The 27,973-nt window shown below is 64.6% G+C and overlaps 3 protein-coding genes across 3 annotated transcripts; all 3 read right to left on the reverse strand.

The window, feature by feature from the left end:
- Positions 1 to 97: 97 nt before the first annotated feature.
- Positions 98 to 13,172, reverse strand: HCN2 (hyperpolarization activated cyclic nucleotide gated potassium and sodium channel 2). Its single transcript, XM_068420783.1, has 8 exons — positions 12,700 to 13,172; positions 6,155 to 6,578; positions 4,114 to 4,275; positions 3,240 to 3,458; positions 2,918 to 3,064; positions 2,416 to 2,656; positions 2,080 to 2,244; positions 98 to 1,932 (listed from the first exon to the last, which is right to left on the reverse strand). Exons 1-8 carry the CDS (start codon positions 13,155 to 13,157, stop codon positions 980 to 982), a joined length of 2,769 nt encoding a protein of 922 aa, XP_068276884.1. The 5' UTR covers positions 13,158 to 13,172; the 3' UTR covers positions 98 to 979.
- Positions 13,173 to 15,653: 2,481 nt separating this feature from the next.
- BSG (basigin (Ok blood group)) lies at positions 15,654 to 27,470 on the reverse strand. The gene is made up of 8 exons (XM_068420785.1): positions 27,363 to 27,470; positions 21,167 to 21,323; positions 19,490 to 19,578; positions 18,863 to 18,990; positions 18,371 to 18,644; positions 17,261 to 17,285; positions 16,865 to 16,933; positions 15,654 to 16,762 (listed from the first exon to the last, which is right to left on the reverse strand). The coding sequence occupies exons 1-7, from the start codon at positions 27,442 to 27,444 to the stop codon at positions 16,876 to 16,878; spliced, it is 813 nt and encodes a 270-aa protein (XP_068276886.1). The 5' UTR covers positions 27,445 to 27,470; the 3' UTR covers positions 15,654 to 16,762; positions 16,865 to 16,875.
- On the reverse strand, positions 21,330 to 23,237 carry LOC137675033 (basigin-like; the record flags this gene model as incomplete). Its single annotated transcript, XM_068420921.1, has 1 exon — positions 21,330 to 23,237. A coding segment is annotated over one exon (396 nt), but the record flags the coding sequence as incomplete, so codon positions are not given.
- Positions 27,471 to 27,973: the final 503 nt, after the last annotated feature.

Below are 27,973 nucleotides of genomic sequence, written 5' to 3' on the forward strand. Positions count from 1 at the left end.
TGGCAGGGCTGGGCGAGGGGAGCAGCCGGAGCTGTGCAGGGGGGGACGGGGGCAAAGGAGAAGCAGAGACAAGTCGTGCGTAGCTCTGTCAGTGGCTGACGTTTATTGCACAGGATGGGATGGGAGGGTGGGCGCGTGGAGCGGGGCCCCGTCCCCCCGGGGGCGGTGGGCTGGCACGTGGCCCCTCGCTCGCTACGTACATTCAATGTGGAAGGCTCCGGCGCAGGGCAGAGGCATACGTGCACACACACACACACACACACACACGCATCCGTGGGTGCACACGCACGCGGGTACACGCAGCGTGTGCCCTCCCCAGCCCTAATGCTGGGACCGCGCGTGGGCACCCCCAGGGCTCGGGGCTCCGGCGTCTGCCGCTGCCTGTGGGGACGTGGGGCTGCGCTCGCCCCCAGCCCCGGGGTCAGGCTGGGCGACAGCGTGTGCGTGGGGTGCTCGCGAGCCTCAGGGCGACCGTCCCTCGGACCCCCCCCCCCGCCCCAACTTACCTCCAGTCCTGGACCGTCACCCCTCGCCTTGGGGCTGTGGGGGGAGGCAGGGGCACACGCAGGCACCGGGGCTGCCCCCAGTGCCCGCAGCCCCGGGGAGGGGTCCTGCAGGGGCACACACAGGGGTGTATTCGGGGCGTATATACCATAGAGTTGATCGGGGTGATGCAGCTGTGGCTTCTATGGGGCAGCCGGGGGCAGCGGGGCTTCACCGCGGGGCGCGGGCGATGGGGCCAGACTTTGGTTGGAGGTGACGCAGCCGGGGGCTCAGCCCGGCCCCCGCCGTGCCCCCCGCAGTGGGTGGGGGGCACACAGGCCCCGTGCCCACCCCGGCAGCTGCCCCGCTCGGCAGCGTGTGGCGGGAGGAAGCCGAGGAGCGGGGCTGGCACCACGGCGCGGGGAGGCAGCCGGTGGGGCGGCCGCGGCCATCACCCAGCGCTCCTCGTCGGGGCGGCGCGGGACAGGCGCGGAGGTCACAAGTTGGAAGACAGCCTGGACTTGGCCGGGTCCGTGTCGGGCGTGCTGGCCACCGAATCCTTGCGGGCGGCTGCCAAGTCCTGCGGCAGGGCCAGCGGCCCCGCGTGCGCCGAGCCCGTGGGCGCCGGGTGGGCCGGGGCCCCCCGCGAGGGCGCCTGGCCCCGCAGCGCGGCCGGGGGGCCGGGGGCCGGCGAGGGGGCGGCTGGGCCCCCGCCGATGGAGGCGCAGGACTCGCGGGCAGAGGCCGGGGGGCTCTGGGTGCTGCCGGCCGCCAGCCCGTGGGGCAGCGAGGGCTGCGAGGCCGAGAGGGGCCGCGACTCCTGGCTGAGGCTGGTGGTGTGCAGGGCCTGCGTGCTCTTGTGGGCGGCCAGGCGCTGGGGCGAGCCGGGCGCCTGCTGCTGGCCCAGGGACAGCTGGGAGCCCAGCGGCCCCGGGGCGGCCCCGTAGGAGAACGTCCGGCTGGCCAGGGGGCTTTGGGACGGCGGGCTGGCCGCGGCCGCGGCGAAGGCGCTGGTGGAGGCGGGCAGGGCCGTGGGCTGCGCCGGGTCCTGCGAGGGCGAGGGGTTGGCGTGGGGCGCGGGGGGCTGCGGCTGCGGCGGCGGGCTCTGCTGCAGCAGGACGGGGGAGACGGCGAAGGGGCTGGGCACGGCCTGGGCGTACTGCAAGCGGCGCATCATGCGGGGCGAGCCCAGGGCCATGGAGCCCACCAGCGGGCTGGCCATCTGCGGGCAGAAGCTCATGGCGACGGCCTGCTGGAGGGTGGCGATGGCGGAGGTGACCTGGGGCTGGACGGGGCTGTACACGGCCGTGTGCTGCTGCAGCTCCGCCTGCTGCACCATCTCCCGGTCGTACTTGACGATCTCCTGGATGATCTCGTTCTCCTGGTTGTTGAAGACGCCCGAGTTGAGGTCGTGCTGCACTTTGTGGAGCAGGATCGAGTTCTTCTTCCCTGCAGGGAGCGAGACAGGGAGCACTGTGAGACCCCCCCTGCCCCACGCTGGGGCTGTGCTGGGGGCCCCTTCCCTGGCCACGGCTGTCACACGCTGCCAGGACAGCCCCCCCCTGGGCCCCCACCCCTGAGCCCCCCGTGCCGTACCGATGCGGTCGAGGCGGTCGATGGCCACGGTCTCGAAGGCCCGTCTCATCATGGGGTACTCCTCCAGCACCTCGTTGAAGTTGTCCACCGAGAGCGAGTAGAGGCGGCAGTAGGTGTCTGCCCGGACGCTGGCCGTGCGCCGGCCGCGGGTCAGCAGGCAGATCTCTGCGGGGACACAGCGGTGCCAAAGTCAGACCAGAAGGGCTGGAAATGGGGACAGCCCAGGAGCAAGGGGCGAGAACCGTTGAGCGGTGGGTGCCCTGGGACAACGCGGGCGTCCCGGTGCCTCTTGCAGACCCCGGGAGGGGACCCTGGCTCAGGCCCCTCAGCGCTCACCCCCAAAGTAGGAGCCATCGGAGAGTTTCATCTCCTTGTTGCCCTTGGTGAGGATGCTGACCACCCCGTGCTGGATGAAGTACATCTTCTTGCCGATGGTGCCCTCGCGGATGATGTAGTCGCCTGGCTGAAACACCTCAAACTTCAGCTTGGTGAGCATCGCCGTGACGAAATTGGGGTCCGCGTTGGCGAACAGCGGCATCGAGGCCACCAGCTTGCGGCAGTTGAAGTTCACGATTTCCTGCAGGGGAAGGAGGTGAGGGGCCGGGAGGGAGGGACACGGCTCCCACCAGCACAGAGGTGTCAGCACGCGCAGACACGATTGTGCACGGACACACTCAGAGCTGCAAGAGGTGCTTCCCCCCCTCCCCTGCACACACGCTGCAGGAGCCAGTGGGACCCGCAGCCTCCCCTGCAGCGGGAGCCGGGGGGCTCAGAGGGGTTCCCATCCTCACCACAGCATCCCACGGCCGGCTCTCCCGCCCCCCCCCGGGGCCCCTACCTCGCGCAGGGGCTCGTTGAGCTCCCCGAGGATGCTGTCCTCGTCGAACATCTTGCCCTGGTAGCGGTGCTCGTAGTAGTCGTGGATCTTCTGGCGGAAGTCGGCGGGCAGCTTGTGGAAGGACATGTACTGCTCCACCTGCTTGTACTGTGGGGAGAGGCGGCGTCAGCACCTGGCCGGGCTGGGGCTGCGGGGCTGGGACCCCCACCCACGTCCCTGCTCCATGGGGTGGGTCCCAGTCCCCTCCCCGATGGTGGGTCCCTCTCCACCGCCATGTCCTGTGCAGGGCAGGAGCTGTGGTCCCCGGCCAGCCCAGTCCTACCTTCTCCTGGTACTGGCGCCGGGAGGAGTCCAGCGACTGGATGAGGGCGGTGGCGTGGCCGATGAACATGGCGTAGCAGGTGGCCCCCACGATCATGCTCAGCATCGTCAGCCAGATGTCCGTCATGCTCTCGGGCGCCTGCTTCCCGTAGCCGATGCACAGCATGTGGCTCATGGACTTGAAGAGGGCGAAGGAGTAGAGCTCGCTCCAGGAGTCGTTCTGCGGCGACAGGGACAGCGGCCGCGCTCAGCCCGGGCTGGGGCAGCCCGACCGTGCAGGTGGGACCCAAACCAGCCCCAGCGCCAGGCACGGCGGAGCTCTGAGTTACTGCAGCGCTCGTGCTCGGGAGCCCGCGGCCGTGGCTGGGGCACCCAGGGCAGGGATCCCCCGGCCCAGCCTCACGCGCAGCCCCAGGCCCCCAGGAGCGAGGAAGGGGGAAGGAGGAGCAGGAGCTGGGGAGGAGAGGGAGGGGAGGAAGCCAGGCAGGGGGACGGAGCAGAGATGGAAATATCGGCAGAACCGGACGAGACGGACGGAGGAGAAGAGCCCTTTGTAGGATGTGCAGGGCTGAGAGGGAGCAATTAGCACGGCACATTATTTATTGATAGCAGCTAATGAGCAGGAGAAGGCGGCAGGGGAGGGGGCAGAGAGCGGTGGCAGCTTCTCCCACCCGCCTGGATCGATCTGCTGCCCCAGGGCCACGAGACCTCACCGGGGAGACCGCCCGCAGCAGGCACAGGGTGCCCTGCGCACCCTCGGGGCACCGCAGCACCGGCCGGCGCGGGGATGGCATCTCCTGGGGTCAGTGGGGAGAGGCCAGACGCAACGGGGATGGCCGGGGGAGGCCCAGGGGGAGCAGGCGGGGAGCACTCACCACCATCCCGTTGATGGAGACCCAGCAATTCTGGGGGAAGTCCTGCAGCATGGGCACGAGGAACTGGAGGCAGCCGTCCCAGTGGCAGAGCAGCAGCATCATGCCGATGAGGTTGATGATCCTCATCACCGCGCTGGCCAGGTCGTAGGTCATGTGGAAAATCTGCGGGTGCAGGGGGGTGGGTGAGCACAGGGACCGTCACCCCACCAAGGACGGAGGCAGCCGTGGCTGGCCCGGGCCCAGCCCTATTTATAGCCGCCGCCACGCTGCCGCCCGGAACGCGCTAATGGCTGCGAGCGTTGATGGGGATAAGACAGCGCTGGCGGGTGCTCAAGGGGACCCAAATGCTCCGGGCGCTGGGGAGGGAGTGGGGCAGCCCCTGGGGCAGCGGGTGCGGGGGGGGCCGGGCTCAGCCACGGGGCGGCTTTTGGTAAAGAGGGTCCAAGGTGCCCACGTTGGGGGGGGGCGCTGAGGGGAGACCCCGATCTGGGGAGGGCGGCCAGGGCGGCCCCACACAGCCGACTGCCAGAGATCCCACCCTGACAGGGCCAGGGCTGCGTCCCCCCCAGAGCCGGTGGCTACAAGAGCTTTGAACGCTGAGACCCATCAGTGACACCCTGGGAGAGCCCCGCGACAGCCCCCAGCCCGCAGCCGTGACCGTGGGGACCCACCACAGTGCTCCCAGGACCAGAGCCCCGGCAGTGCGGTGGGACGGTGCCTCCGGGAGCGGCTGCTCGGTGTCCTGAGCACCCCCCTCGCTCCCAGCGCCCGCCCGCAGCTCCCCGGGGAGCCGCGTCCCCCGTCCCAGCCTGGCCCTGGCACCCCAGGGCGTGGAGGCATGTGCTCCTGGGTGCAAACTGAGCCGTGGGCTGAGGACTTGTTCCTTTCCTTTAATATATTCAGGGTCCAGAAAAGGTGAATTCAAGGGGGGAAAAAGAAAGCAAATAGGAAATGAAGCCCCTGGCAGTGAAACCCCGTCTGCCCCCGCTGCAGAGCAAGGCTGGAGCCTGACAGCATCGCATGGAGCAGTGGCACAGCGAGGGCACGGCGAGGGTGAGGGCAAGGGCACGGCGTCCCCTTCTCCCCGTGCGCCCAGCCCTGGGGTCCGGGGCTGCCAGGGGCAAAGTCAGGCACCTGTGTCCCCCCTGAGACGCTCCCGCAGCATCTGCCAGGCCCGACCGCGGCGCCTTGGAGAGCAGACGAGTCCCGGGGGGGATCAGGGCCACGCTCAGCTCCCATCCCCTGTAAGCGGATGAGATTACCAGGATAATCTGCGCAGCCCTGCGCAGGTTTAACTCCCCGGGGCTCTCCCTGCTAAGTCCCATCTGAAAGTGAAAAGGGGGCAGAGCCGGAGCCCTGGCAGGGAGGGACGAGGCGGGGGACACTTTGGGATGGGGGGTTTGCAGGAGGCATGGGGTGCTCCTGGAGGCAGGTGTGGGAGAAGGGCACGGGGCAGGGAGATGCGGGCAGGGGGATGCGGGCAGGGGGGTGCGGGCAGACCAGCCACAGCTGCAGCCACCCCCCCACCACTGCGAGGCTTGGGGCTGGGGGCTCTGCCAAGCTCAGCCCTGCGCCTGCGGGAGGCTGAGCCCCGCGGAGCTGCGGGAAGAGCCACTGTCCCCGTGCCCGGGGGTCCCGGCTGCGCTGCTGGGCGGCTCTCGCCCACCAGAGCCTGCACGGGGCGGGGACGCGCGGCCAAGAGCTGCAGGAGCCTCCGCCGGGCCTGGGGACACATGGCGGCAGCGGAGCAGGAGGAAGAGGAGGGAGCGAAGGTGCTCGCCGCCCTCCAGCCCGTGGGAGCGCAGCCGGCTCCGCGCCGGAGGAGCTGCCGGGAGGCACCAGCCCACGCGCCGGAGCCGAGCACGCCACGTCCCAACGCGTCGCCTCGCAGCCCACGCAGCCCCGGCTGCGCCAAGCACCTGCCCCTGCCCTGGAGACCCCGGGGTCCCGCAGACCCCGGCCAGCCCGCCGGCTCCTCGGGCAGCCCCGAGCCCCACCGCGCTCACAGGGTCCCCTCCGGGCTGTCCCCGGGGCCCCGTACCTCCTCCCACTGGTGGATGTAGCGGATGAGCCGGGAGAGGCGGAGGAGCCGCAGGAGGCTGAGGATCTTGGTGAAGCGGACGATGCGGAGGGCGCGGGCCGTCTTGTACACCTCCGAGTCGATGCCCTTCTCCACAATGAGGAAGACATAGTCCACGGGGATGGAGGAGACAAAGTCCACCACAAACCAGGTCTTGAGGTACTTCTTCTTGATCCTCTCGGGGTCCAGGATGATTTCCGTGTTGTCCTCGATGACAATCCCCGTCCGGAAGTTCAGCACTAGGTCCATCAGGAAGAAGGTGTCGGAGACCACGTTGAACACGATCCAGGGCGCCGTGGTCTCCTCCTTGAAGAAGGTGATGCCCACGGGAATGATGATCAGGTTGCCCACCATGAAGAGCAGCATCGTGAAGTCCCAGTAAAACCTGGGGAGCGAGAGGATGGAGGAGGGTGTCACCAGTGCCTCGCAGCCGCCCCCCACGTCGAGGGGACCCGGCCATCACGCCCTGCCCTAAGGGACCCGCGCTACCAGGGTGCTGTCACTGATGCCACCACGGCCACAGGCACCTTTCTGCTTTCCCCAGGGACCACGTCCTGTCCTCCCCAATCCTGCAAGTGCAGAGGGGGTGCAGGGTGAGGCTGGGGGGCTCGTCCTGCTGTGCTGGTTTGGCTGGGGTCTGCCCAGAGCACCCAAACCCAGGCAGGTCCCGGGGCGAGGGCAGAACGATGAGGCAGGTGCTGGTGGGGGGCAGCCGGCTGGGGACCACCCCCACCCCCAGACCGCCCTCTGTGCTGGGCCACCGCGCTCGATGGCAGCGCTCAAGGTCGTGCCCGGGGGCAGGACAGGGGAGACCCCCCCCCCCCCCCCTGCTCCCAGAGCGGGGACCCGAGGACAGGGGACAGCATCCCTGGGGCCAGCCGGGGTCACCCCACCCCGGCACCTCCCTGGACCAGGCTGCGGTCCCGGTTTCGGGGCGGGGGGGGGCTGCATGTCGGACCCGGCAGCACGGCCGCGGTGGAAGGAGCTGCGGCGGCTGCCGGTGCCGCTGATCACGTACGGCTGCAGCTGGAGCCGGCATCGCCCGCAGCCCCGCTCGGGCGCCGAGGGCAGGCGGCTGCCTCTGCCTGGGCCACACGGCTGCTCCGCCGCCCCCACCCTCCCCTGCCTCACCCCTGTCCTCTCCCTTCTCCTTTGTCCCCATCTTCTGGGCCACCGATGACCTTTCCGAGCGCCTGCAAGGTCACAGCAGCCCTGGGGCGGCAGGACGGTGCGAGGGGACCCCCCCAGCCCCTCGCTCCCCGCCTGCCCCACACCCTGGCGCTCGCCTGGGGGTCCGGAGGGGAGGATGCCCCTCAGTGCCACGCACAGACACGCAAGACCCTCGCCCACGCATCCCCACTCAGCCCCCCTGGAGCTGCAGGCTGTCAGGTGGGGGGGGTGCCCTGGCCACGCTGCCAGGGGTGGGGGAGGATGAGGGGGGACCCCCACACAGGATGGGCTGGATCCCCCCCCCCATCACAGATCAGCGCAGGACCAGGAGGAGCCGAGCATCCCGGCTCCTGACCTTCCTCCAATGACACCTTCTCCGTGTGAGACGTTGCCATGGCAACCGGGAGTGACGTCACTGCTGCACAGCGATGACGTCACACCCGGGGCAGCCTCCAGGGCACCCCCACCGGCTGCCAGCTGGGGGGAGTGGGCTGTACCCACCCTGCGCCCCCACGGGCGAGCTGTGGCTGCTGGCACCGAGCGGCCCCGGTGCCCCACACCCCCGCGGGCAGCAAGGCTGGGGCGTGGTGGCCCTGCGGACCCCCGGGCGCCAGCCCGACCCCGGCTCCAGCCACACGGCGTGACCCCCCGAGACACCGGCGCTGGCAGAGCCGCTGCTGGGGGCACCGGGCTGGGGCCGTCCTGCAAACCCCCCCCAGCAGCGCGCCGCGGACTGACCCCGCTGCACAAAGCGCGTCCGCGGGGGCACTCGCCGTGCAAAGCTGTGAAGAGCAAAGATTAACTGTCTGCAGCAGCTGGGCAGAGCTCTGCTCCGGCTCTAATCCCTTCGCAATCTGGCGGGGCCGGGGCAGAGCTCGGCCTGCCGAGAGCGATAAACCGCTCCTGATCCCCCCAACGCTCCACGCGATCTCTTCGGGGACCCGGGTGCGATGCCAACGCTTTCTTCCTCGGAGGGCAGCGCGTGCATAGAGAAAAAGATCCAACCCAAGCTACTAAAAATACCTGGAAATAAATTAATTAGGATCCTCGGCACCCGCTGCCTTGCTCCTGACCCAATTGAACGACAGCGATGGTGAGAGGAGATGCCGAAAGCCTCTGCGAGCGGGGGCTGCTGCGTCCCTCCGCCATCGCCTGCCCAGGGCCTGGCACAGCGCTGCTGCCCCGCGGGTCCTGGCCAGGAGCCGAGCCAGAGCTGAGCCCCCGCGGCAAGTCCCAGGGCCCCACCACGCTCGTGTCCCTGAACCCTGGAGCACATCCCGCCGCAGAGCTGCCGCCTCCCCAGCACCTCAACAATCCCGATGGAGACCCCGAGGCTGGAGCGGCGCGGGGCAATCCCAACAGCCGCGCCAGCAAAGCCTCCCCGTCCACCTGCTGCTGCCGCCTGGGGGGGCCAGGAGAAGCCCCCGAGCCGCCCAGGGGGGCACGGCCATGGGACACCAGGGATGTCCCTGCTCAGCTCCATCGCCGGCACACAGAGCTCCGCGGGCTGCGGGATTGGTGCAGGACCGGTGCGGGACTGGTGCGGGACCGGTGCGGGATCAGCGCTTTGCAAACTCGCACTCAATACTCATATTCCACAAACGAGGTCGCGCTCGAAGTGGGTTAAGAAGCCAACAGCAGAAGTTTGCCCGAGCCGAGCGAGCGGTGAGGTTCAGCGCCCAACGCGCCGTCTGTGCCCCTGCGTCCCAGTACAGCCAGTTGTGATGACTGACTGGTGCTGCTCCCCCCCCTGGAAAAGCCTTTTGCCCCGGGGGTCCCTGGAGAGGGGGAATAAGGACCCCAACCTTCACAATCCCACCGGGAGTCGGTCGCAGTCTTCCTTCCCTGCTGACAGAGGGGTGGCTTTCCGCCCCGGTGCCCCCAGGTCCGGCCGCCCCACACTGATGCTGTGGAGGGGGAGAACCGCTCCCCGGCACCCCCCCAGAGGGAACGGGCATGGGCACCCGCAGCAGCTCGCAGCACTGGCACGCACGTCACAGAGCCCCGTCCCTCTGCTTGGGAGCCCCGACGGGTCGGTGGCACCACGCAGGCAGCAGCAAAGCCCCAGAAAGGATTTTAACCGCAGAGGAGGAAGGCTCCAGCCCAGCAGCACCAGGGACACATGCTCTGGATGTGGCTTCACCCCGACTCAGGTGCGGGACCGGCCCTTGCAACAGAAATTCGCCAGCAGTGAAAACCCACAGCTCAGCCCCAGCCCGGGCTGCTTGGAGGGGATGCCGGCGTAGCCGTACCGGGCAGCCCCACAGTGCTCACGGGGACACCGGCACCGCCACCGCTGAATCACGGGCTGCGCGCAGCTCCCCGCATCCCCGATGCATCCTGCAAGCGCCCGGGCTCAGTCCCCCTCCCGGGCTTACACAAGGGCTCAGTCCCCCTCCCGGGCTCACACAAGGGCTCAGTCCCCCTCCCGGGCTTACACAAGGGCTCAGTCCCCCTCCCGGGCTCACACAAGGGCTCAGTCCCCCTCCCGGGCTTACACAAGGGCTCAGTCCCCCTCCCGGGCTCACACAAGCTGCTCACGGCACAGGAAGGGGAAGGATCAACCGCGGAGCTGGAGAACGCGGTGCCCCGGCTCCTGCGCCCCGGGAACGCCACCGGCCCCCTCCTCGGCCCCAGACCCGAGGCCTCGCAGCACCCCCAGCCCCACGCACGCCCCTGCCCGGCTCCTGGCCCCATACGGGCTGTAAGGATAGAGCCAGACCAGCAACGTGCCCCAGGTCACTGCGAGGCGAGGGCTGGACGCAGCCCCCCCCGGCTCCCAATCCCGCTGCAAGAGCGAGACTCCAGTTGCAGAAACACCAGCAGAAATAACGAAATGTCGATGCTGGGTTCGTCCCTCCCATCAATAGAGACCAGAAGTGGCGAAGACAGAGCAGACAACCAAGCCCCCCACCCGGAAGGAAGCGGCTCTGCCCGGCACTGTCTACAGTCGGATCAGATTTGCAGCTCGTGATCCCAACCAGCCACCCAGGCTGCTTCCGAATAATTCAATATTTATGTAAACAGCACCTTTCGTGCCCGGAGCAAGGCTGCCCCTGAATTCTGCCTGAATAATCGCAGCGCCGTGTCCATGAGGAGACGGGATCTCCAAACGGCTTGGATTATGAAATGATGTCACATATGCAGATGGGTAATGATTTTATCTTAAGAGGGGAGAATGGGTTTTGCAGGGCAAACACAGCTGGGCTCACGCTCCACTGGCATTACTAGATAAACAGAGTAATTTTTAAGGCAGGACCAATGCGGAACAGTGGACACGCGTCCTCGACACGCACGAGCAGAGCAGGCTCCTCACGGCCGGGCGTTCGGCCCCGCGTGGAGCCGGTCCTGCCGATGTGCACGGCTGTGGCCCCCGACGGTGCCGCGGCTCTGCCTGCAGCTCCTCCCCGCTGGGCAGGGAACTCTCCGACGCCACTTGCAGCATCAAAACACAGGCAGCAGCTCTTCCCCAATGGGTTTCGAGTCTTGATAGCGGCTCCAGGAGGGATGGAGCCAGCGCAGGGCAGGACAGCCAGGGTGACTCCCCAAGGTCACCCCGGCACAGACCGGCGCCCGCCTGCCCGCCGCTAGTGCCAGCCCGGGGAGCGACGCTGCTGCGCCCTGGGCAGCCTTCGAGGCCTCGCTCACACGGCGGGCTCATGGCAGGGAGACCCTGCTCTCGGCAGCACCGTGGCTCTGCCAGCTCGGAGGTGGCTGCAGGAGTGGGGCAGGCTCTGGCCCCGGTGCAGTCGTGGCGGGGGACAGTGGGGCCAGGCTGTCACCCCACTCCCAGCCTCCCCCAACAGCCAGAAGCTGCTGAGGGCGAAGCAGAGCGTGGGTGGCATGGAGGGGCAGAGCCCCCGAGTGCCAGGGATCTGCCTGGCACCACCACCCCTGGCCAGTCACGGCAGGGATGGCAGAGCTCCCTCCGCCACGGGACTGGCGATGGCCACGCGGTGCAGCCACTCCTCACCCCGGCTCTGCAGCAGACCGGTGCCCAGCTGGCGAGCCAAGGAGGGGGCTCCGATGGATACCCGCGGTGGGTTCCGAATGGGAACATCTGCCACGAGGGCACAAGCCCCATGTGTGGGACGTTGGCCCCGAGAGGAGGCTGAGGCCTCCGGCTGCTCCTCTGGAAGATGCCAGATCAGCCCAGGACAGCGCACGAGGGCGGGAGCAGGAGGGGCAGGCACTGGTCCCTGCTCCGAGCCCACCCAGCCAGGGCAGAGCCCACGGCTGCCTCCACCTGCCCTGTGGATCCCCGCGCTGGTGACCCAGCAGCACCACCAGTGAACAGAGCCCAGGGTCTAGCTCGGTGGCGGCCCTCACACCAGCACCCAGGGAGCCCTCCCTCGAGCCTCCCCAAACCGCGCACCAGAACAGCGCCAGAACGACTCGGAGCCGTCCCCTTCACTCCCCTGGGCCCTTCGAGGTCGCTGGACCAGGGGCCCTGATGGCTGGCTCACCAGCGATGCCAGTGGGGTCTCGGCCACCCGTCCCCGCGAGGTGCCGTGCCGCCTGCCCCAGCCCCTCGGGCCGTACGTCCCCCGGTAGCCACACGCTGCCCGGGAGGCGATCGCTGCTCTGAGCTCCCCCAGGGCTCGGGGGGTGGAAAGGAGACGGAGCTGCAGAGCCCCTCTCCCCGGGTCTGCCATTCCCTGGCTGGAAGCCCCTCAGGCTGGATGTTAGGGACTCTGGTCCTTTCGGGAGTGAGACGAATCCCTCAAACTCCCTGAATCTCAGGACAGGATCAGGCCCCCTTGGGGCAGGGGGAGCCTTCCCAAAGCTCTGCTTGGCAGCGGAGGGAGCAGCATGTCCCCCAGCCCAGACCCCCGGCCCTGCCAGCGGACGGTGACACCTTCCCCCGGGGCGGTTCGGGGGCAGAGCCAAAGCCCGGTGGGGCTCCAGGGGCTCCGTGCTGGGCCAAGCCGCCCTGAGGCCCCGGGAAGGACGAGGGGATGCCCTTGCGCGGGCACCCCCCAGGCAAAGCAGAGGGCTCTCGGCATCCCCGGATCGATCGGCTCGGGGAGGGGGGTGCCCCGCGCCAGCCCCTCCCTGCACACCGCAGCATCCGCGCTGCCACCTCCAGCACGGCTCAAGGTGCCCTCTCCCAGGGCACGGCCCGGCCTGGCCCGGCACGGCGGGGCCGGCCCCGCGCTCCGCTCGCCCCCCCGTCCCCACCCGCGGTCGCCGAGGCTGGATGCTCCGGCCCCGGGGATGCTCCGGCCCCGCGGGTGCTCCGGCCCCGCGGATGCTCCGGCCCCGGGGATGCTCCGGCCCCGCGGATGCGGCCGGGGGTCCCGGCGCAGCGCTCGCCCCCCGCCCGCCCCGCGCACCTGAAGTCGCTGTAGGGGTGGATGATCCAGGCCCCCGCCGACTTGACGCGCTCCTGCTCCCGCTCCACCGCCTTCTGCGAGCCGAACATCCGCAGCGAGAACTTGTTGACGCCGGGCTGGAGCATCGCCCCGAACTGCCGCTGCATGAAGCTGGCCTGGCTCCCGCGGGCCTCCTCGCCCGCATCCTCACCCGCGCCCTCCTCGGCCGCCTTGGCCCCGCCGGGGGACGCGCCGCCGCCGCCGCCGCCGCCGCAGGAGAAGGAGACCTTGGGCTCGCGGGGCGGCTCCGGGCCGGGGCTCCGCGGCGGTTCCCCGCGCCGGCACTCGCCGTTCGGGGACCCCTTCCCGCCGCGGCCCCGCGCCCGCCCCGCCGCCGCCGCCCCGCCGCGCTTGGCCGCCTCGGCCGCCTCCTCCTCGGCCGCCGCCTCCCCGCCCGCCGCGCCGCGGCCCGACCGCATCCTGCCGCTGCCGCCGCCGAGGCCACCGGCGGGCGAGTGGCGCCCGCCGCCGCGGCGGGGGCGGGCCGGGGCGGGCGGCGGGGGCGGGCCCGGCACCGGGCGGCTCCGCAGCTCCCCCCGCCGGCGCAGCCCTGGCCCGCGGGACCGGCGACCGCGCCGCCCCGCTGCGCCCGACGGCCCCGGCGCTGGGCAGCGCAGCCCCCGGTGCGGGGCCGGGTGCTCCCCCCGCGGGGCTCCGGAGCCCGGCGGCCGCCGGTGCATCCGTCCCGCCGGGGCGGGAGCGCTTCGGGCGCTGCCCCGTGAAACGCCCGTTCGCGTCCCTGCCCCGAGCCCCGCTGCGGGGGCGGCCCGAGGGCCCCCCGGTCTGGGGATGGACCCCGCAGCCCCGCTGGGCACGGGGCCTTCGTGCAGACTGGGCAGACGTGGCTTCGCCCTCCCACAGCCCCGGGGACCCGCCCGAGCCCAGACCCAGCCCGTCCCCTCGCCCCAGGGCTGAGCCGCCCCTGCACCGGGCCGGTGGCGGGAGGAACCGCCCGGGGTGGGCGCAGGGATGGAGACCCGGGACTGACACCCCGGGACAGGGCGGCTCCTGCGTGCCCCAGAAATAACTCGGGCCAGCAAACTGCCGCTGGAGACCACCGAGGTGGGCAGCTGCCCCTGCGCCAGACACAGCCAGGCCTGGTGGGCCAGCGGGACCAGCGCCTCCTGCCCCGCCGCCCCAGGAACGTGCTGGGCCCACTGCGGCTTCCCCGGGCTGCGAGGCGTCGGAGGAGAGAGGCCGGGCGAGCCCCGAGCACCCTCTGATGGCCAAACACAGGACCAGAGCCGCCCTGGCTGTGTGGGCACGGCTCTCAGAGCCACAGGCCCACAGCAGGGATGACACGTCCCGGGTCACGGTGCCGCAGGGGTGACGCGGCCACGGTGAGTGGCACCATCTGGTGCCCACGGGACAGAAACACAGCCCGACAGGGCGTGTGTCCAGCTCCCACACTGGCCACGGCCAGACCCAGCCCCGCTCCAACTCCGGGGTAGGGATCAGGCAGCCACAACCCCCCCGCTGAGCCCTGCGGGAGAGGACACCCCAAAAGCCACGCTCCAGGCCAGAGCAGGCTCACCCTGCACCACATCACCCCCTCGGCATTGCAGCGCTGCCTGCAAGCAACAGCCCATCTCTCCAAACCGCCCCGAGCACGGTGCCAGCCCCGCATCAGCGCCGAGCCCACAGAGCCCCTGACGAGCCGACACCGTGGCTTAACCTGAGCAGGAGGCTGAGGATGCGGGAGCGAACAAGCGAGGCAGCAGCTCAGGGCTCACCTCGAGGTGTTGGGAGGCAGAGTGGGATCCCCACAGCCAGCGGTGCCCAGGGCACCCACCCTCGCGACGGAGCGGGCACCACGGCAGAGGCCTGTTCACGCCGTTCCTGCACGGAGCAGACAGGGCAGCGCCTCGGGGCTCTGCCGTCTCGCTGTGGCAGCTGTCACAGGCGAGCAGGCCCTGCAGAGAGCAGCACGCTGCCGCCCCGTCCCCTCCCCAGCTCCCCGAGCTGTTCCCCCCTGCGCCAGCCCTGCCAAACAAAAGGCACAAGCGGCGCTTTGTGCTGCAGCCCAAGAGCCGGGTCAGGCAGGACCCGTAATCCTCATCAAGGAAATTAAGCCATGCGTCGATTTTGCACCAGGACAGCACCCGCAAGCGCGAGGCCGGCTGTGAAAGTGGGTTATGCAAGCCTTACGTGCTGCAGAGCCACGCTGCCCGGTCAGCCCCGCGGCCGGCCCAGCTGATGACAGACAGAGGCAGCAGAAACGCGACCAGGAGGGACGAGGCCGTGACAGCTCCAGGCTGCCAGCACCACTGCCTGACCTGCCTGCAATTAGAGCCACACTCCCTAATTACCCCTTCGCAGGCAGGGAGCAGTGTTTGGCTACAGGTTGAGACTGCAAAGGCACGGCTCAGGCGCCCACTGGGACCAGGGCTGGGGCTCCTCTCCAGCCCCCAGTCACCGCTGCCTCGCTCCAAGGGTGGTAGCAACAGCAGAAGCACGCTGAGCTCAGCCCCAGGGCCAGCAGCAGCAACAGGACCCCTCACACATCCTCCATCCTCTCCCCAGGCACCACGCTGCGCACAAAGGCAGCAAAGGCCTCGCACCTTCGCTCTCCCTCCCAGGGAAGAGCAGGGAGAGAGAAAAATAACTGCTTAGAGAAGCATGAGACACACAAGCAGCACATCCTGCACGGGCTCCTGTAGCTCGGGGCCGATCCTCAACCCCACAGCCAGAAGACGCCGAGGGACTGTGCAGCAGGAGCACTGCTCATCCCCCTTCGCAAAGGCTCGGGCACCTCTCGAGCTGCAAACACTCGGTGATTAGAGCAGTCGGAGCTGGCACCGAACTGCGAGACAGAGCGGCGTGTCCTACAGCCAGAGGAGCCAGGCATGAGTCAGCAGGTCAGGAAACCCAGGGGTCCAGGCAGGAGGGAAGAGAGACCAGAGTCCAAACAAAGGTGGAAAAAAAGAGAGAGGAATCATCTTTATTTGTGAAGTGTGTTAACAGATGGACAATTCAGTGCTACCCAGCAATAAAGGTATTAGACTCCACTGAGCATTTGTCTGCTCTCAGGCTCCTGTGTCATGCAAACACCACGATGGCTCAAGCACAAGAACACACTGTTAAACTGCCCCCCAGCACCGCAGCCCCTGTCCCCCACTGCAGCAACTCGAGATACTAACACAGCCCACGAGGTAAGTTAACAGCAATCGCATTTATCCAGCGTCCGGCTCTAACGCTGCCGCCTGGTCGTCTGCCTCAGAGGGGAAATAAAGCAGCTCTGGAGGAGCCGACTGGGAACCTGCCTGACATGGAGCAGCAGCGTGTGCGGGGCTGGCGGTGTGGCACATGCCGAGGACCTGAGCCCTGCCCAGGAGCCACACCAGCAGACGTGCCCGGTGGCCCTGGCCGAGTGGTTCACAGCACACGTGCTGCTCCCACGCGAGGGAAAGGTGCAGCCTTGCTCCAGGTGATGCCCTGGCAAAGACACAGAACTACCTTCTTAAACCTTCGGTCAGGTCGGGTCATCTCCAGACGGTCACCAAAGCAGCTCCTTCCCCAACCCCACAAACAGGGCAGGACAACAGACCTGCTGGGAACAGGGGCCACGCAGCCACCTCCCGTGCAGCAGCACACACGGAGCTGCGCACGTTTCCCTGCGTGTTCAGGTCTGTTATCCACAGCTCCTTGAGCGGCCTCAAACGCTGAGGTGGGGCGAGGAGGGCATTCAGAATGGCCCTGCCCAACACACCCTGCTCTTCCCAGCAGTGAGGAAGAAATAAGTTGCACTCCCACTCCCCACCACTCTACTAGCATGATAAAACCCAGGACAGAGACAGCCAGTGACCTAGACTACCAGAAACAGGGGATTTACACTTACAGGTAGAAAAACCCTCCCACAACTCTTTTTTTTAAAAAAGTGTATTTTAGATTCTACAACTTAAGTTTCTTTAGAAAGTGAAGTAACTGAATCGCAAGGATGCACTAGAATATTTCATGGTGCTATTTTACCAAAAAATTAGAAGAAAACAAAATTGTCCAGACGAGTTCCTCATCTACACGTCACCTGGCAGGAGAGAAAGAGAAGCCAGTTAGATGACCCAGCTGCACCAGTAAGGCTGCGCTGTGCTGGGGGGTGGATGGGGCAGGGCAGGACAATGGCACTCACCTGCCCCGCTCTCAGTTCGCATTTCTCTGGCGGACGTTCTTGTCCTTGTGGTTGGTGGCATTGCTCTTCCTGGAGAGAGAGAAGGGGCAGTGAGGAAAGAGAAAGCACAGAGCCCCACGCTACCCACTAGTGTCATTCAGGTCCAAATAGATGGTCAAGACAAGGCGAGATGAGATTCATCACCAGAACAGTGTCAGTTTGAGACACCGGTGCCAGCCCCAGTTGTCTGTGGTTTATACACAGGCTGTGTTAAACGAACCACGGGGGAAGCCTCCCGCCCAGCAAGCCAGCATGTTACTCCCACACCAGCCAGCTTTTACCCCCAGAGCAGACCCCCCGGATGGATGTGACCTGCCAGCACAGATCTGGCTAAGTAGGAAAAAGGAAGGTACTTACAGCGGTGCAGAACCTCCATCATCATCTTCACGTTCAGGACAGCACAGAAAGAAAGAACAAACAGTGTCAGGGAAGAGCACGTAGGAAGTCATTTCTGCCACCTCTTAAACTCCGGGGACTGTCACCCCAGACAGGGTGCTGGGTACACTGGGTGCTGCTGCCTGCACAGGATGAACCCAAAGGGTCACCCCCAGGGCTCCTGCCTCGCCAGGGCCTGGCAGAGCAGGGGGCTGCTTCCCACCGAACATCCTTAAGACGTCTGCCTTCCAGCCAAGAGCGTCAGAGGGTAAAGCATCTGCTTGTAGAACTGCCTGGAGTAGAACTCCAAGCCCTGTCCTCAAGGGAGGGATGTTTAGTTTTGGTCCCTCTGCTGCACCTCACACCACCCAGCCCACCTGATGTGCTGCTTCCGAGCAGAGGGCGGAGGGGCTGACCCAGGGAGCAGGAAGGATACCAAGCATTTACACCTCATTGTTAACTGGATCAGATAAGGGAGGGCTGCTGGGCTAACACAATGCAGATTGTTACTGATAGGGAAGGGGAGGAGCTGGTATTTCCAGGACAGATTGAAGATAGCACTAGGCTTTGAGGAAATCCCCAGGAGTCAGGATGTGTAGATCTGAGGACCCAAACCAGATCCATGAACTGAACCTGAACTAAGCTAAGCCTGGTCTTACGGAGCCACTGACACAATCCCCTGATTTTGCAGCACCAGAAGAGCTCTACTACTTATTCAGAAATCAGCTTCTCCAGAACACTAGCTGCCAAGGGAAACCCAGCCCTGCAGGCACTCACGTGAAGCACTTGAGCAAAGCGCAGAGGAACTGGTGAGACAAGGGCCAGGCTGACCTGCACTGAATCTTATCTCGCTCCAGATGCAAAGCACAGCTTGCTGAAGGACTGTCAGCAACACTGCAATTACTTGCAGCTCCATGGCTAAAGCAGTCTACTAAAGACTACCATGGTTTTACAAGAAGTGCCCCGAGAAGCAGCCCTCAAATTAACGCCCATCTGACGAAGGGAACTCCAAGTTCTCTACAAGAACATTTTGCCTGCACCCTACAAGTTACTTGGTCTCCCCAGAAAGGTTTAACCCCAGGCACCTCTTACCATCAAGAACCTCATCTGGCTTCCTCCTCTTCTCATAGATGAAGATGATGGTGACAAGAACGAGGACTTCTGCCACAATACCCAGGAAGGGCCAGAGCGCTGCCAGGCGGCTGCGTACACGCAGGTTTACTGTAGCACCACCAGAGCCATAAGCGTTGGTGGCGTTGCAGTGGTAGTCACCTGTATCCTCCTCAATATTCAGTTTCAGAATGCGTAACTCCGTCTTGTTGCCACTGGACTTGATAATGTATCGACCAGAACCATTGATGATGGGCTGGAGGGAGGGAGGAAGAAACAGCTCTCAGGGCAGTGCTGATGCCAGGGCAGCTGCTCACTTACCATGCATGGTCCTACCACTACGGGACTCCTCCTTGCCACGGCACTGAGGAGGCTACTCAAATAGCTAACTCTGATGGGAGGAGGTCCTCCACCTCTTTGCTGGGAAGCAGGGGAGGCGGAAGGGGAGGAAGAGCATCGAACCACAGCACTTACCTCTTGACCATTTTTGTACCAGATCCAAGAGCTGACAGGGGGGAAAGAGGGATTCTTGCACGTCAGCACGCCTGTGTCCCCCTCGTTCCCATGCTCAGACTTCTTGTATGCCGTCACTTGGGGTGGAACTATGGCAAGAGGGGAAAAAAAATCAGACACCTCATTACAGAGAAGGTGAAGATTTGTACTCCCTGCAGTCCACCCAGTCAGAATCAAAGTCACCCATAAAGTCTGACTTCAGTTTAAGAAGTGCCTTAGTGGGTCTGTTCCCCTCACTCGCCCATTGTTTGGCACTTTTGGAGGGGAAAGCACGTCAAGCTGCTCCGAGAAAGGCTCAGATTTGTCCACCAGGCATCACCCCCTCCATTATTCTTGTGCGAACATGCCCATAGCAGAAGGCTGATCTCATGCGAGGCCTAAGAGCTGACCCTACAGACACTGGAGCTGCCTAAGATGGAGCTGCCTCACAGAGCAGATCTGGCAGCAGTCGTGAGGGTCCTGCAGCTCCATTAATAAGGGCTAGAAGCAGCTTTTCAAGCAGCTGAAAAGACACCAAAGCAAAGTGCTCAGGAGATCACAGCCTTCCCACTCCCCTCCTCAGACCCAGAAGCAAATGTATGGAGTTACCCGAGATATTCACTTGTCCTTTGATCACCGGGCTTGTTTTGTAGACACATTCATAGACGCCAGAGTGCTCTTCCATCTTCCCCTCAATCCTACCAGAAAACAGGACGTCAGACAAGCATCCAGCACCACTGACACATTCCCAGACAGTGAACCCCAAACCCACAGAAACAGACACCTATAAGCATCAGCAATCTCCTCCACAGACAACTTCTCCCATTCCAGCACCTACTGCAGCCCAGCTCTCCGCCCTGCTCTCCCCACACACCGAGGGTGGCAGAGGATGATTTTACATACACCCACTCTGACGTGGGTCTGTCAGACTCCAGACCTCATGCTCTGAATCCTGAAAGCCAGCAGCTTTCACTCCCTAACCCAAAGAACTCTTGCTGTCAGGGCCTCTACAAAGGGAAAAAATTTAAGACCTAGACTGTCAGCTAGTGTAGATGAAGAAAAGCAGGAGCACCAGAGAGTCCTCTGGTTAGCACAGCCCAGGACACGGCCACACGCCTCGTGTGAGACACCAGCCCTGCAGCTCGCTGCTCACGGAGGCAGGCAAGGGGCTCAGGACAGCAGATTCAGAGGAAGGCTGTTCCTCCCGGGGAGGGAAGCCCTCAAACACACGGCAAAGCAGGGGCAAAGAAACGCCCGGGCTGGGTTACTCCGGACTGATGCAAGCGCAGGGAGAACTCTCCCCTTTTCCCTTTTGCAAAGCTGCTGCAATGGGATTTAGCGGATTACGCCGCACCGCAACAAACGCCTCATTCTGCAGCTTCCTAATACCCACGCGAGGGAAGGGGCAGGCGAAGTTTCAGTCCCGTGGCTGTGCCGGGACAACAGGCTGTTTGTCAGTTCTGCTGTGCGTGGCGCTTCCCACTTCCAAAAAGCACTCAGCGAAGGAATTGAGGTCACGCGAGGGAGGCTGGGTTATAAATACTTTAATCCTTGTTCAGCTCCCTGTTGCTATGGGGAGACAGGCATGTCGGCACTGCCATACAAAAGGACATGATGCCTCTACAGCTGCTGGGTCAGTGCCAGCCAGGCCTGACTGTAATCAGAAAGGAAAGCTCACTGCACTGCTACAATAAGGCTGCTATCCCCGCTCTGCTCAGCTACACCCTGCAAACAGCTCCGAGCACTGACCACAACTCACAGGCAACTTCCCAGCCCGTTGGGTAAGAGCGGCTGGACTTTGGACAGGTACATAAAGCCCAAAGGCAGAGACAACACACACCGGAGCCTCTCGCTGAACACACAGGGAGGGAGCTGCCGTCCTGCCCAGAGCAGGGGTCCCCCCGAGGGACACAGCTCCAGCACGCTGGTGTCAGCGCTGCAGGCACAGCCCAGGCAGCGGCCCCAGCTGTGCTGCACCTGACAAACCATGCTTTATGCCTGTGTAAAAACACACAGCAGCAGAACTCCTCTTACTAAGAGGATATTTGTACACATAACTTTCCCTTCCTCCTCCTTTTTGACCCCTCCTCTCCATAAAGGAGAAAATGTTGGGTCTTAACAAAACTTTTAGCCCATCTTACGTTCTACAGTTTAAAAGCCCACATCTAAAGCAAGACTGCAGGCACTTAGCTTTGGGCTCAGCCAACAGGAAACATTAACTGCATCTGGTAAAAAAACCTGTCCCCTGTGTTCAGATTCTTATCTGACCTCACCCCTGACACTCACGAGTAGCTGGTGAAAGCACTTGACTCCGAGTCCGTCTGAAGTATCTTGTCCCCGTGCATCCACTCGTGCCCCTCGACGGCAGGGTAAGGCCCAGTCATGTTACAGCTGAGGATCAGCTTCCCAGAAACGCCAGTGACCTGAGCTTTGATGTCTGGACCTGCATTCGTAAATAATTCAGCTGAAGTTAACACGTAGTGTTGCAGAGGCCACGTGCCTGCCCAAGAACCCTTAATGGAGTTACCAGGACCCACAGCTCCTTGTCTCTGCCACAGCTTTCACTTACCTTCGCAATCAGTCTCCTACCAGGACTGGCAACGCCAGCGTAGGAGAGACCCAAAACCAGGCGGCTGTGGCCTGAGTGCCCCCAGGGATACCCAGCGCTGGCCCCGGGCTGGGGCCGCTCGAGCCTCCCGCTGTCCCTACGATGGGTGCAGCTCCAGCAGAGCCAAGTGCTCAATAAGCAACGGAAAAGGTCACTCTGTGAAGGGCAGTTACCAGAGTACGGCTCTGCTTTTATGAGCCGCCGCAGCACTGGCTGTGCCCACACCCCAGAGCCCGAGCAGCTCCAGGCACCCCCAGTAACACAAGGGATGGCAAAGACCCTCCTCTGAGAGGGCAGCAAACAAGACCCTGTGCAAGCTGTAGGTGCACTGTCTGATGCAGCCCAAGAGGTTACACTTAGGTTTACTCCAGGGAGAACACACAGAACCGTGACTCCAGAAGGTCCCGGGCCTCCACGAGCCAAGCAGCAGTAAATTATGCAGCGAAAGGTGACTCAGGCGTTTCTACTGCAGGAGGCAGACCCCGAAAACAGCTGCCACCAGAGCACCGGGACCCAGCCCCGGTGGCACTGCGGTTCCTTCCCTTCCTCCCAGCCTCAGTCTCTGGGGAGGAACCACTTTTGCACAGGGCTGACGGGCGTTCTGCTTCTCCTCCTACCCAAACCCCACTGGAAAAAGGTTCTGCTGGAGTCCTGTGTCCCTGGGCACGTTTATGCTGAAAGGGCTGCTACGCTGCCCTGCTAACCCCAGGATTCCCAGTAGGACCTTAGCAGGACGTTAAATCCCCTCACACTGGCCCGGGTTTCTCAAAGCAGCTCCCTGTCAGCTCCGGATTTCACCTGCCAGGGGGATCCCGGCCGCTGCCACAGGACAAGCAACTACGTCACACTCAGCGTCGCACACAGACACGGCCATTTCAAAAACGGTTGCACCTCGGGGAGCTCGAGGCAGGTTTTGTTCCCCACAGCTTGTATCACCAGCGGGAAAGCGGGCTCAAAGCAAGGCTGTTGGCAGGGGCAGCGGCTGTACGAGCTGTAGGGAAGGGCTGGTTTGCTCGGGGCAGAGCCCACCGCAGAATCGAGACCCGATTCTGCAAGGCAGCACCAGGACTCGGCGGCGCTCGGGGACAAGCGGCAGGTTCCAGGTCTTTGGCTCCGGGAAAGGCGCGGGATTGCCGAAGGACGTTTTGGTTGGGAAGCCACAACCCTTTTTGAGCAGGGCCATTTCGGGTCAAGTCACGGGTGGTGAGGGAGACGACAGAGGGTGGGAGTCTCTCGGTTCTACAGCCGGGGTGGGAGGGTTGGGGGGGGGCTGTCGGGAGCCACAGGACACGGGTGCAGGGGTGAGCACGGCAGGAGACTCAAGACACCGGTGTCCGAGCAAGTGCCAAGGCCTCAGCGCGGCCACTCACGTTCGATGACAAAAACGTTCGCCTGGGAACGGATCCACTTGACTTTGGGGCTCTTCGACAAGTGGTTGCGGTCGGGGTCGTTGCTGGCCCGGCACTCGTACATGCCCGAGTCGTCGCTCGTGAGGTTTGCGATGTAGATGGTGCTGGTGGAGTGCAGGTTGTAGGTGGCGTTGATTTTGACGCGGTCCTGCCGCGCGCCATCCCAGAGCTGGGCATAGGTCTCGTTGGGCTCGTTGCCCTCAAACCACCACTGGATCTCGGGGATGGGGTTGCCAATCGCCTCGCAGTACAACTCGACGCTGTCCTGAGTCAGTCTCTTTTGAGACAGCGGTGACTTTATAAAACCAGCTACGAGTCGAAGAGGTATTAGTGCAAAGTGTTAGTGCAAAGCAAGAATTCACCCTCTACAAGCAAAAAAAAAAACCTCAGCCACTGAGAAGAGGCCACACAACCTTCGGAGCAGCGTACTCGTCCCTCTCCCCCCTCCACGCTCTCTGAACTCTGCCCAGCTCAGGCACGGTGGTTATTTCGCATCGGGACGTCTCCAGCCAACGATATTTCCTGTGACCCCGCTGCAAAACCAGCCCCTACAAACCAGCACGGGGTATTTGCACGGGCTGCTCCCTGCCCCGCTCTCGCACGCTGGTTTCACCGCTCTGCTCACCAAGATGCCCTGCAGGTACTTTTAAACACAGTATTAAGATATCAGCTTTTTTAGGCAGGGGGGGATGCCTCGCAGCCTGCAAGATGTCGCAAGCCAGGTGAGGAAGTGTGTAACACTCGCTGCCACACAAACAGTGAAATCAGACTTTTCGCCTCAGGCGAGATAATTTTGCCGCCCTAAATTGGTAATGAACAGATTAAGGCACGGGCAGCAGCTGCGGGCTGGGACTGCGGTGTGTTTCAAACCGCTCTCGCAGCGAGAGGGTGGGGGGTCAGCTCGCCAAAGCAGACAGTCCAAAGGTAGGTCCGTGGGCCACTGGCCTGCGAGAGCCGCGCTGCCAAACATCTTCGGGCCACTAGCCAGGCACAGCGCGGCCACCGGAGCCCGGTGCGAGCCGCCGGAGTGGGAGGAAGGGCGGCTCTGCCGACACCGCTGCAGGGAAAGACATCAGCCCTCGGTCAAGGCTACTTACGTGACTCAACCTCGGTCAGATTTAAGAAGAACCAGCTAAGCTTGCGACACGTCCTTCCTGCACGCCGACCAGACGTGCCAGGAGCGGGCGTGCGGGGCAGCCCGCGCACCGGGACGGCTTCCAGGGAATTCACTTGGTTATGAAGCACTTAAAGTTCACGATCATATACAACCCTCCATCTATGTACCATGACCTACAGGCACCAAGGAGGTGGGTTTGGGACTGAATTGTCTGTCTGTTTTTGACCACCTGAAGATGTTTTAACAAGAAATCCTACGACCATTTTTTGTGAGTGTAGAAACAAACCAGTATTACAAAACTAAATCTGCCCAAACTCAAGAAAAACCCAGCTAAGTCTGCAAGGTAAGTTTCAGAGTCCTAAATAAATCAATTCCACATTTCTCAAAGGAAAAATCGGTTTTACATACTAAAGCTTTAAAAGTCTGGAAGAATAAACATGCCTGGACAAGGAAGGAGAGATCTGACCCTCATGTGAGACCTGGAGACTTTCAGGAGAAGGCTGATACTGAAAACTGAGGCACCTTAAACAGGGCTGAGAGTAACCTGGGGGCTAAAAAACATTCTGATATTTCACACACCAGCCGTGGTGCTGCTGGTTCAGACATGCATCGTTCAACACTACCCTGGCAAAGGTTCCAAGGCCTCCAGGTGACTCTGGATGACAGAATTGCACCAGAGACACCGGAATGATCTTCTTGAACCGATTTTAAAAAGTGGGAGGCGATGGGGGTCCCAAAGGACGTCTGGGGTATCAGCTGTAAGCACCTTTCTCATACAGAGTTTCACTGACCTATGTGCCAAATGTTTTTTTTACACCACAGGCCTGTGATTAAACACTCCCAACCACCTAATTTCGAAGTCATGAACTGACTACAGCACTTGTAGGAACCTGTCCCGTTTTAATTACAGCCTGATTTAAAGTGGGAGCTAGTAAAGATCAAGGTTTGTTTTTTTCACAGATACAAGGTGATTATTGTATGCTGACAAAATAAGCTGTTGCAAGGTTATTTGCTCCGAGTTAGAGGGCACTTCACGCAGTTCAGGCAGGCTAAAAAGCCTGGGCAAGCAGCAACAACAGCAAGTCCCGTTTGCGTTCACATGGGATCCATATCCCCTCTCCCCCCAACACAAAGCAGACCAGGCAGCCCCAATCCTGGGCACTCAGGGCTGGGGAAGGCACCAGCATCAACCCCCTGGAATTGGTCAGAGCTGCTCCAGCGGGTCCCGAAGGGTGACGGGCTGCAGGGGGGGACCCGCTCACAAACCCGGGGCGTTCGCAGGACTGAGCCGAACGCTCCTCTGGGCACAGCGTGGTATCTGACAGAGCGGGACAGTGGGGAGGGCAGACAGGACCAGATAACGTCCTCCTGAGTCACCTTCAAACTAAAAACAACCTCTCCCCCAAGCAGAGCAGAGGGAGGAGTCCTTGGGGTGTAAACAGTGTCTGCGCCCAGGACAGCCGAGCCTGGCAGGAGCCTGCCCCGTCCCGCGGCGTACACCCTCCTCCCTGGCATGACCTTTGTTTCCTGCCCTCGGAAGGGGATAAACGAGGCTCTGACACTTTTTGCCACTTCCCCTAATAGCTATAAAATCCACTCTGCCCTTAAGTTTCACAGAACCAGGCGGTCACTGCACAGCCAGGACGCCTCCTCCTGTGGGCACAGGCTCCAAGCACGCACCTACCGCAGTGTGCTGAGTGACCAGAAGTTGGGAGGCTGCAGTTCAAAGGGACCATCTCTCGTCAAGTCTGCTCTGTAAAGCCAAATCTAAACACCCCTGAGAGGAAAAACCCTGCACTTTCCAGCCCCCTACTCTGCTTACTTGAAGCATGAGCGTCGTTACACACCGAGCCCAAGCGCCCACAGCCGGGGCAGGGGACACGTTGCACGACCACAGGCCTGCAGAGCAGCTCTTCCTTCTGAGGCTTTTCAGACCAAGGATAGAAACAGCCTTTTCCACACCTCACTGGTGTCAGCCCCTTCCAGAAGGGATCGCTCAGTGCGGCTGCGGGAAGCAGCCAACACGAGCAGTTTCAGGTTAGTTTGTGAAATTCACACTCTACCCGCAGTGTGAAGCTCAGGAGAAGGCTCTCCCCTGCCCCTCCTCTCCCCTGCAGGATTAAACCGCAGCTCTGCTGCAAGGAAATATCGGAGCAGACGCTTCTGCCACCACCCCTGGACTCTTCAGAATCCTCCCACTCTTTGGGCTCGGCTCTACTACGCTGCAGTCAGTCTGATACCGCAAACAGGCTGCAAATCTTTTAGCACCTGATACGCTAAAGAGCCAGAAGCAGCAGCCTCCCACCCACAATAAAACAAACCCTTCACCACCAGCACCTCCCGCGCCAGGGCGGAACCAGAGACTGATGATTCCTCCGGGCAAAACCCGCCGCGTTCGCCGAGGCAGCGGCCAGGCCCCTCGGTGAAGGGTCAGGGCAAATCCCCGCTCGTTCGGGGTTCGCTTGGAAGCGCCCAGCGACAGGCTGCGGCGGTGCCCACCGCGGCACCCGGCTCCCCGCACCCCGCAACCGGGCAGGGACCGAGCGGGGCTCGGTTTCCTCATTAGGGGATTATCCACTTAGGCACCATGTGAACATCCTTAAGGGTTTAACGCCCAGGGCTCCGGTACAGCCCGTAAGCCCTGGAAACGGGGGCGGCGGCTGCGAGCGACGAACGTGCTCGTTTGTACCGAGGGGAAACCGTGCCGGCTCCGCTGGCGGCACCGGCGGACATCGCCGACCCCCGTTCGCGGGGACCGGCCGCGCACGGTGCGACCCGGCAGGAGCGGAGGGGCCGCCGGAGCCCGGGGACACCCCGCCGCCCCCCGGCCCCGCTCCCCGCCGGGCGCTGCCCCGGCCCCGCCGCCCCCCGGCCCCGCTGGGCTCTGCCCCGGCCCCGCCGCCCCCCGGCCCCGCTGGGCTCTGCCCCGGCCCCGCTCCGACCCCCCGGCTGCGGCCGGGTTCGCCGCGCGCCCCCTCCCGGGCCCGCCCCCGCCCCCTCGGCCCCGCCCGCCGCGCGACGTGCCCCGCCGCAGGGCACCCGCACCGCCGCCTGCCCGGCCCCGGCGCCGCTCCGCGCCCCCGGCGGCAACAACCGAGCCGCCGCCGAGCCCCGCAGCCCCCCGCCCGCGGCCCCAACCCCATCCCCGACCGAGAGCCGCCCCGCAGGGCTCCACTCAGGACCCCCCCCCGAGCCCCTCCAGGCCGCCTCGGAGCCTCCCCGCCGCCTCCCTCAGGCTCCCCCACCCTAAAGCCGCCCCGGGCCGCCCCGCGCCCCCCGGCCCGGCTCCCCCCAGCCGAGCCCCCCGGCCGGGCCCGAGCCCGCCCCCCGGCCCCCACCGTCCCGTACTTGTCCCCGCCACGCCGGCCGCCAGCCCGCCGAGCAGCAGCAGCGCCACGAGGCCGCGCAGCCCCTCCGCACCCGCCGCCATCTCCGCTCCGCTCCGCGCGTCCCCGCGCCGCCCGCTATAAGCGCCGCGCCGGGGCACGGAGGCGGGGGCGGGCCCGGGGCGGGCCCCGCCCCCTCGGCCCTCGCCACGGCCAATCGCAGCGTCGTTCCGGCGAGCTGGCCCGCCTACCCAGCCCGGCGCAGCCAATCAGAGGGAAAGGCTGGCAGAGCGCCCTTCTCCTCCCTTCCGTCCCCTGCGGGGAGAGCCGGTTCGGGCCGGTCCCGCTGCGGCCACGCCCCCCGGCCGGGACGGCAGCCAATGGGGAGGCGCGGCCGGGCCGGGCCGGGCAATGGCGGGCGGCGGCGGGGGGAGGCCGCGGCCCCGGGGAAAGGGGCTCCGCGGCGGGGGGCGCGCGTGGCGTGGGGGGCGCGGGGCTGCACCCCCCGCCGGCCCCGGCCGTGCGGCCCCGGGCGGGGTGCGGGAGGCGCGGGGGGGCCCCGAGCGGGACGCGTGGGAAGGGAAGCGGCGGCGCTTCCTCGGCGCGGGGGGCGCGGCCGGGACAGCAGCCCCC

This window comes from Nyctibius grandis, chromosome 31 (assembly GCF_013368605.1).
Source record: "Nyctibius grandis isolate bNycGra1 chromosome 31, bNycGra1.pri, whole genome shotgun sequence".
Classification (NCBI taxonomy): domain Eukaryota; kingdom Metazoa; phylum Chordata; class Aves; order Nyctibiiformes; family Nyctibiidae; genus Nyctibius; species Nyctibius grandis.

Excerpts from the sequence above, each read along its gene's own strand:
- BSG (XM_068420785.1), bottom strand. The coding sequence starts at position 27,444 with ATGGCGGCGGGTGCGGAGGGGCTGCGCGGCCTCGTGGCGCTGCTGCTG. Across the intron at positions 21,324-27,362 it reads GGCCGGCGTGGCGGGGACAA|GTCCAGACATCAAAGCTCAG; the intron begins GTACGGGACGGT and ends TTACGAATGCAG. Across the intron at positions 19,579-21,166 it reads AGTGCTTTCACCAGCTACTC|GATTGAGGGGAAGATGGAAG; the intron begins GTGAGTGTCAGG and ends GTTTTCTGGTAG.
- HCN2 (XM_068420783.1), bottom strand. The coding sequence starts at position 13,157 with ATGCGGTCGGGCCGCGGCGCGGCGGGCGGGGAGGCGGCGGCCGAGGAG. Across the intron at positions 3,065-3,239 it reads GGCGCCAGTACCAGGAGAAG|TACAAGCAGGTGGAGCAGTA; the intron begins GTAGGACTGGGC and ends CTCTCCCCACAG. Across the intron at positions 1,933-2,079 it reads CGACCGCCTCGACCGCATCG|GGAAGAAGAACTCGATCCTG; the intron begins GTACGGCACGGG and ends CGCTCCCTGCAG.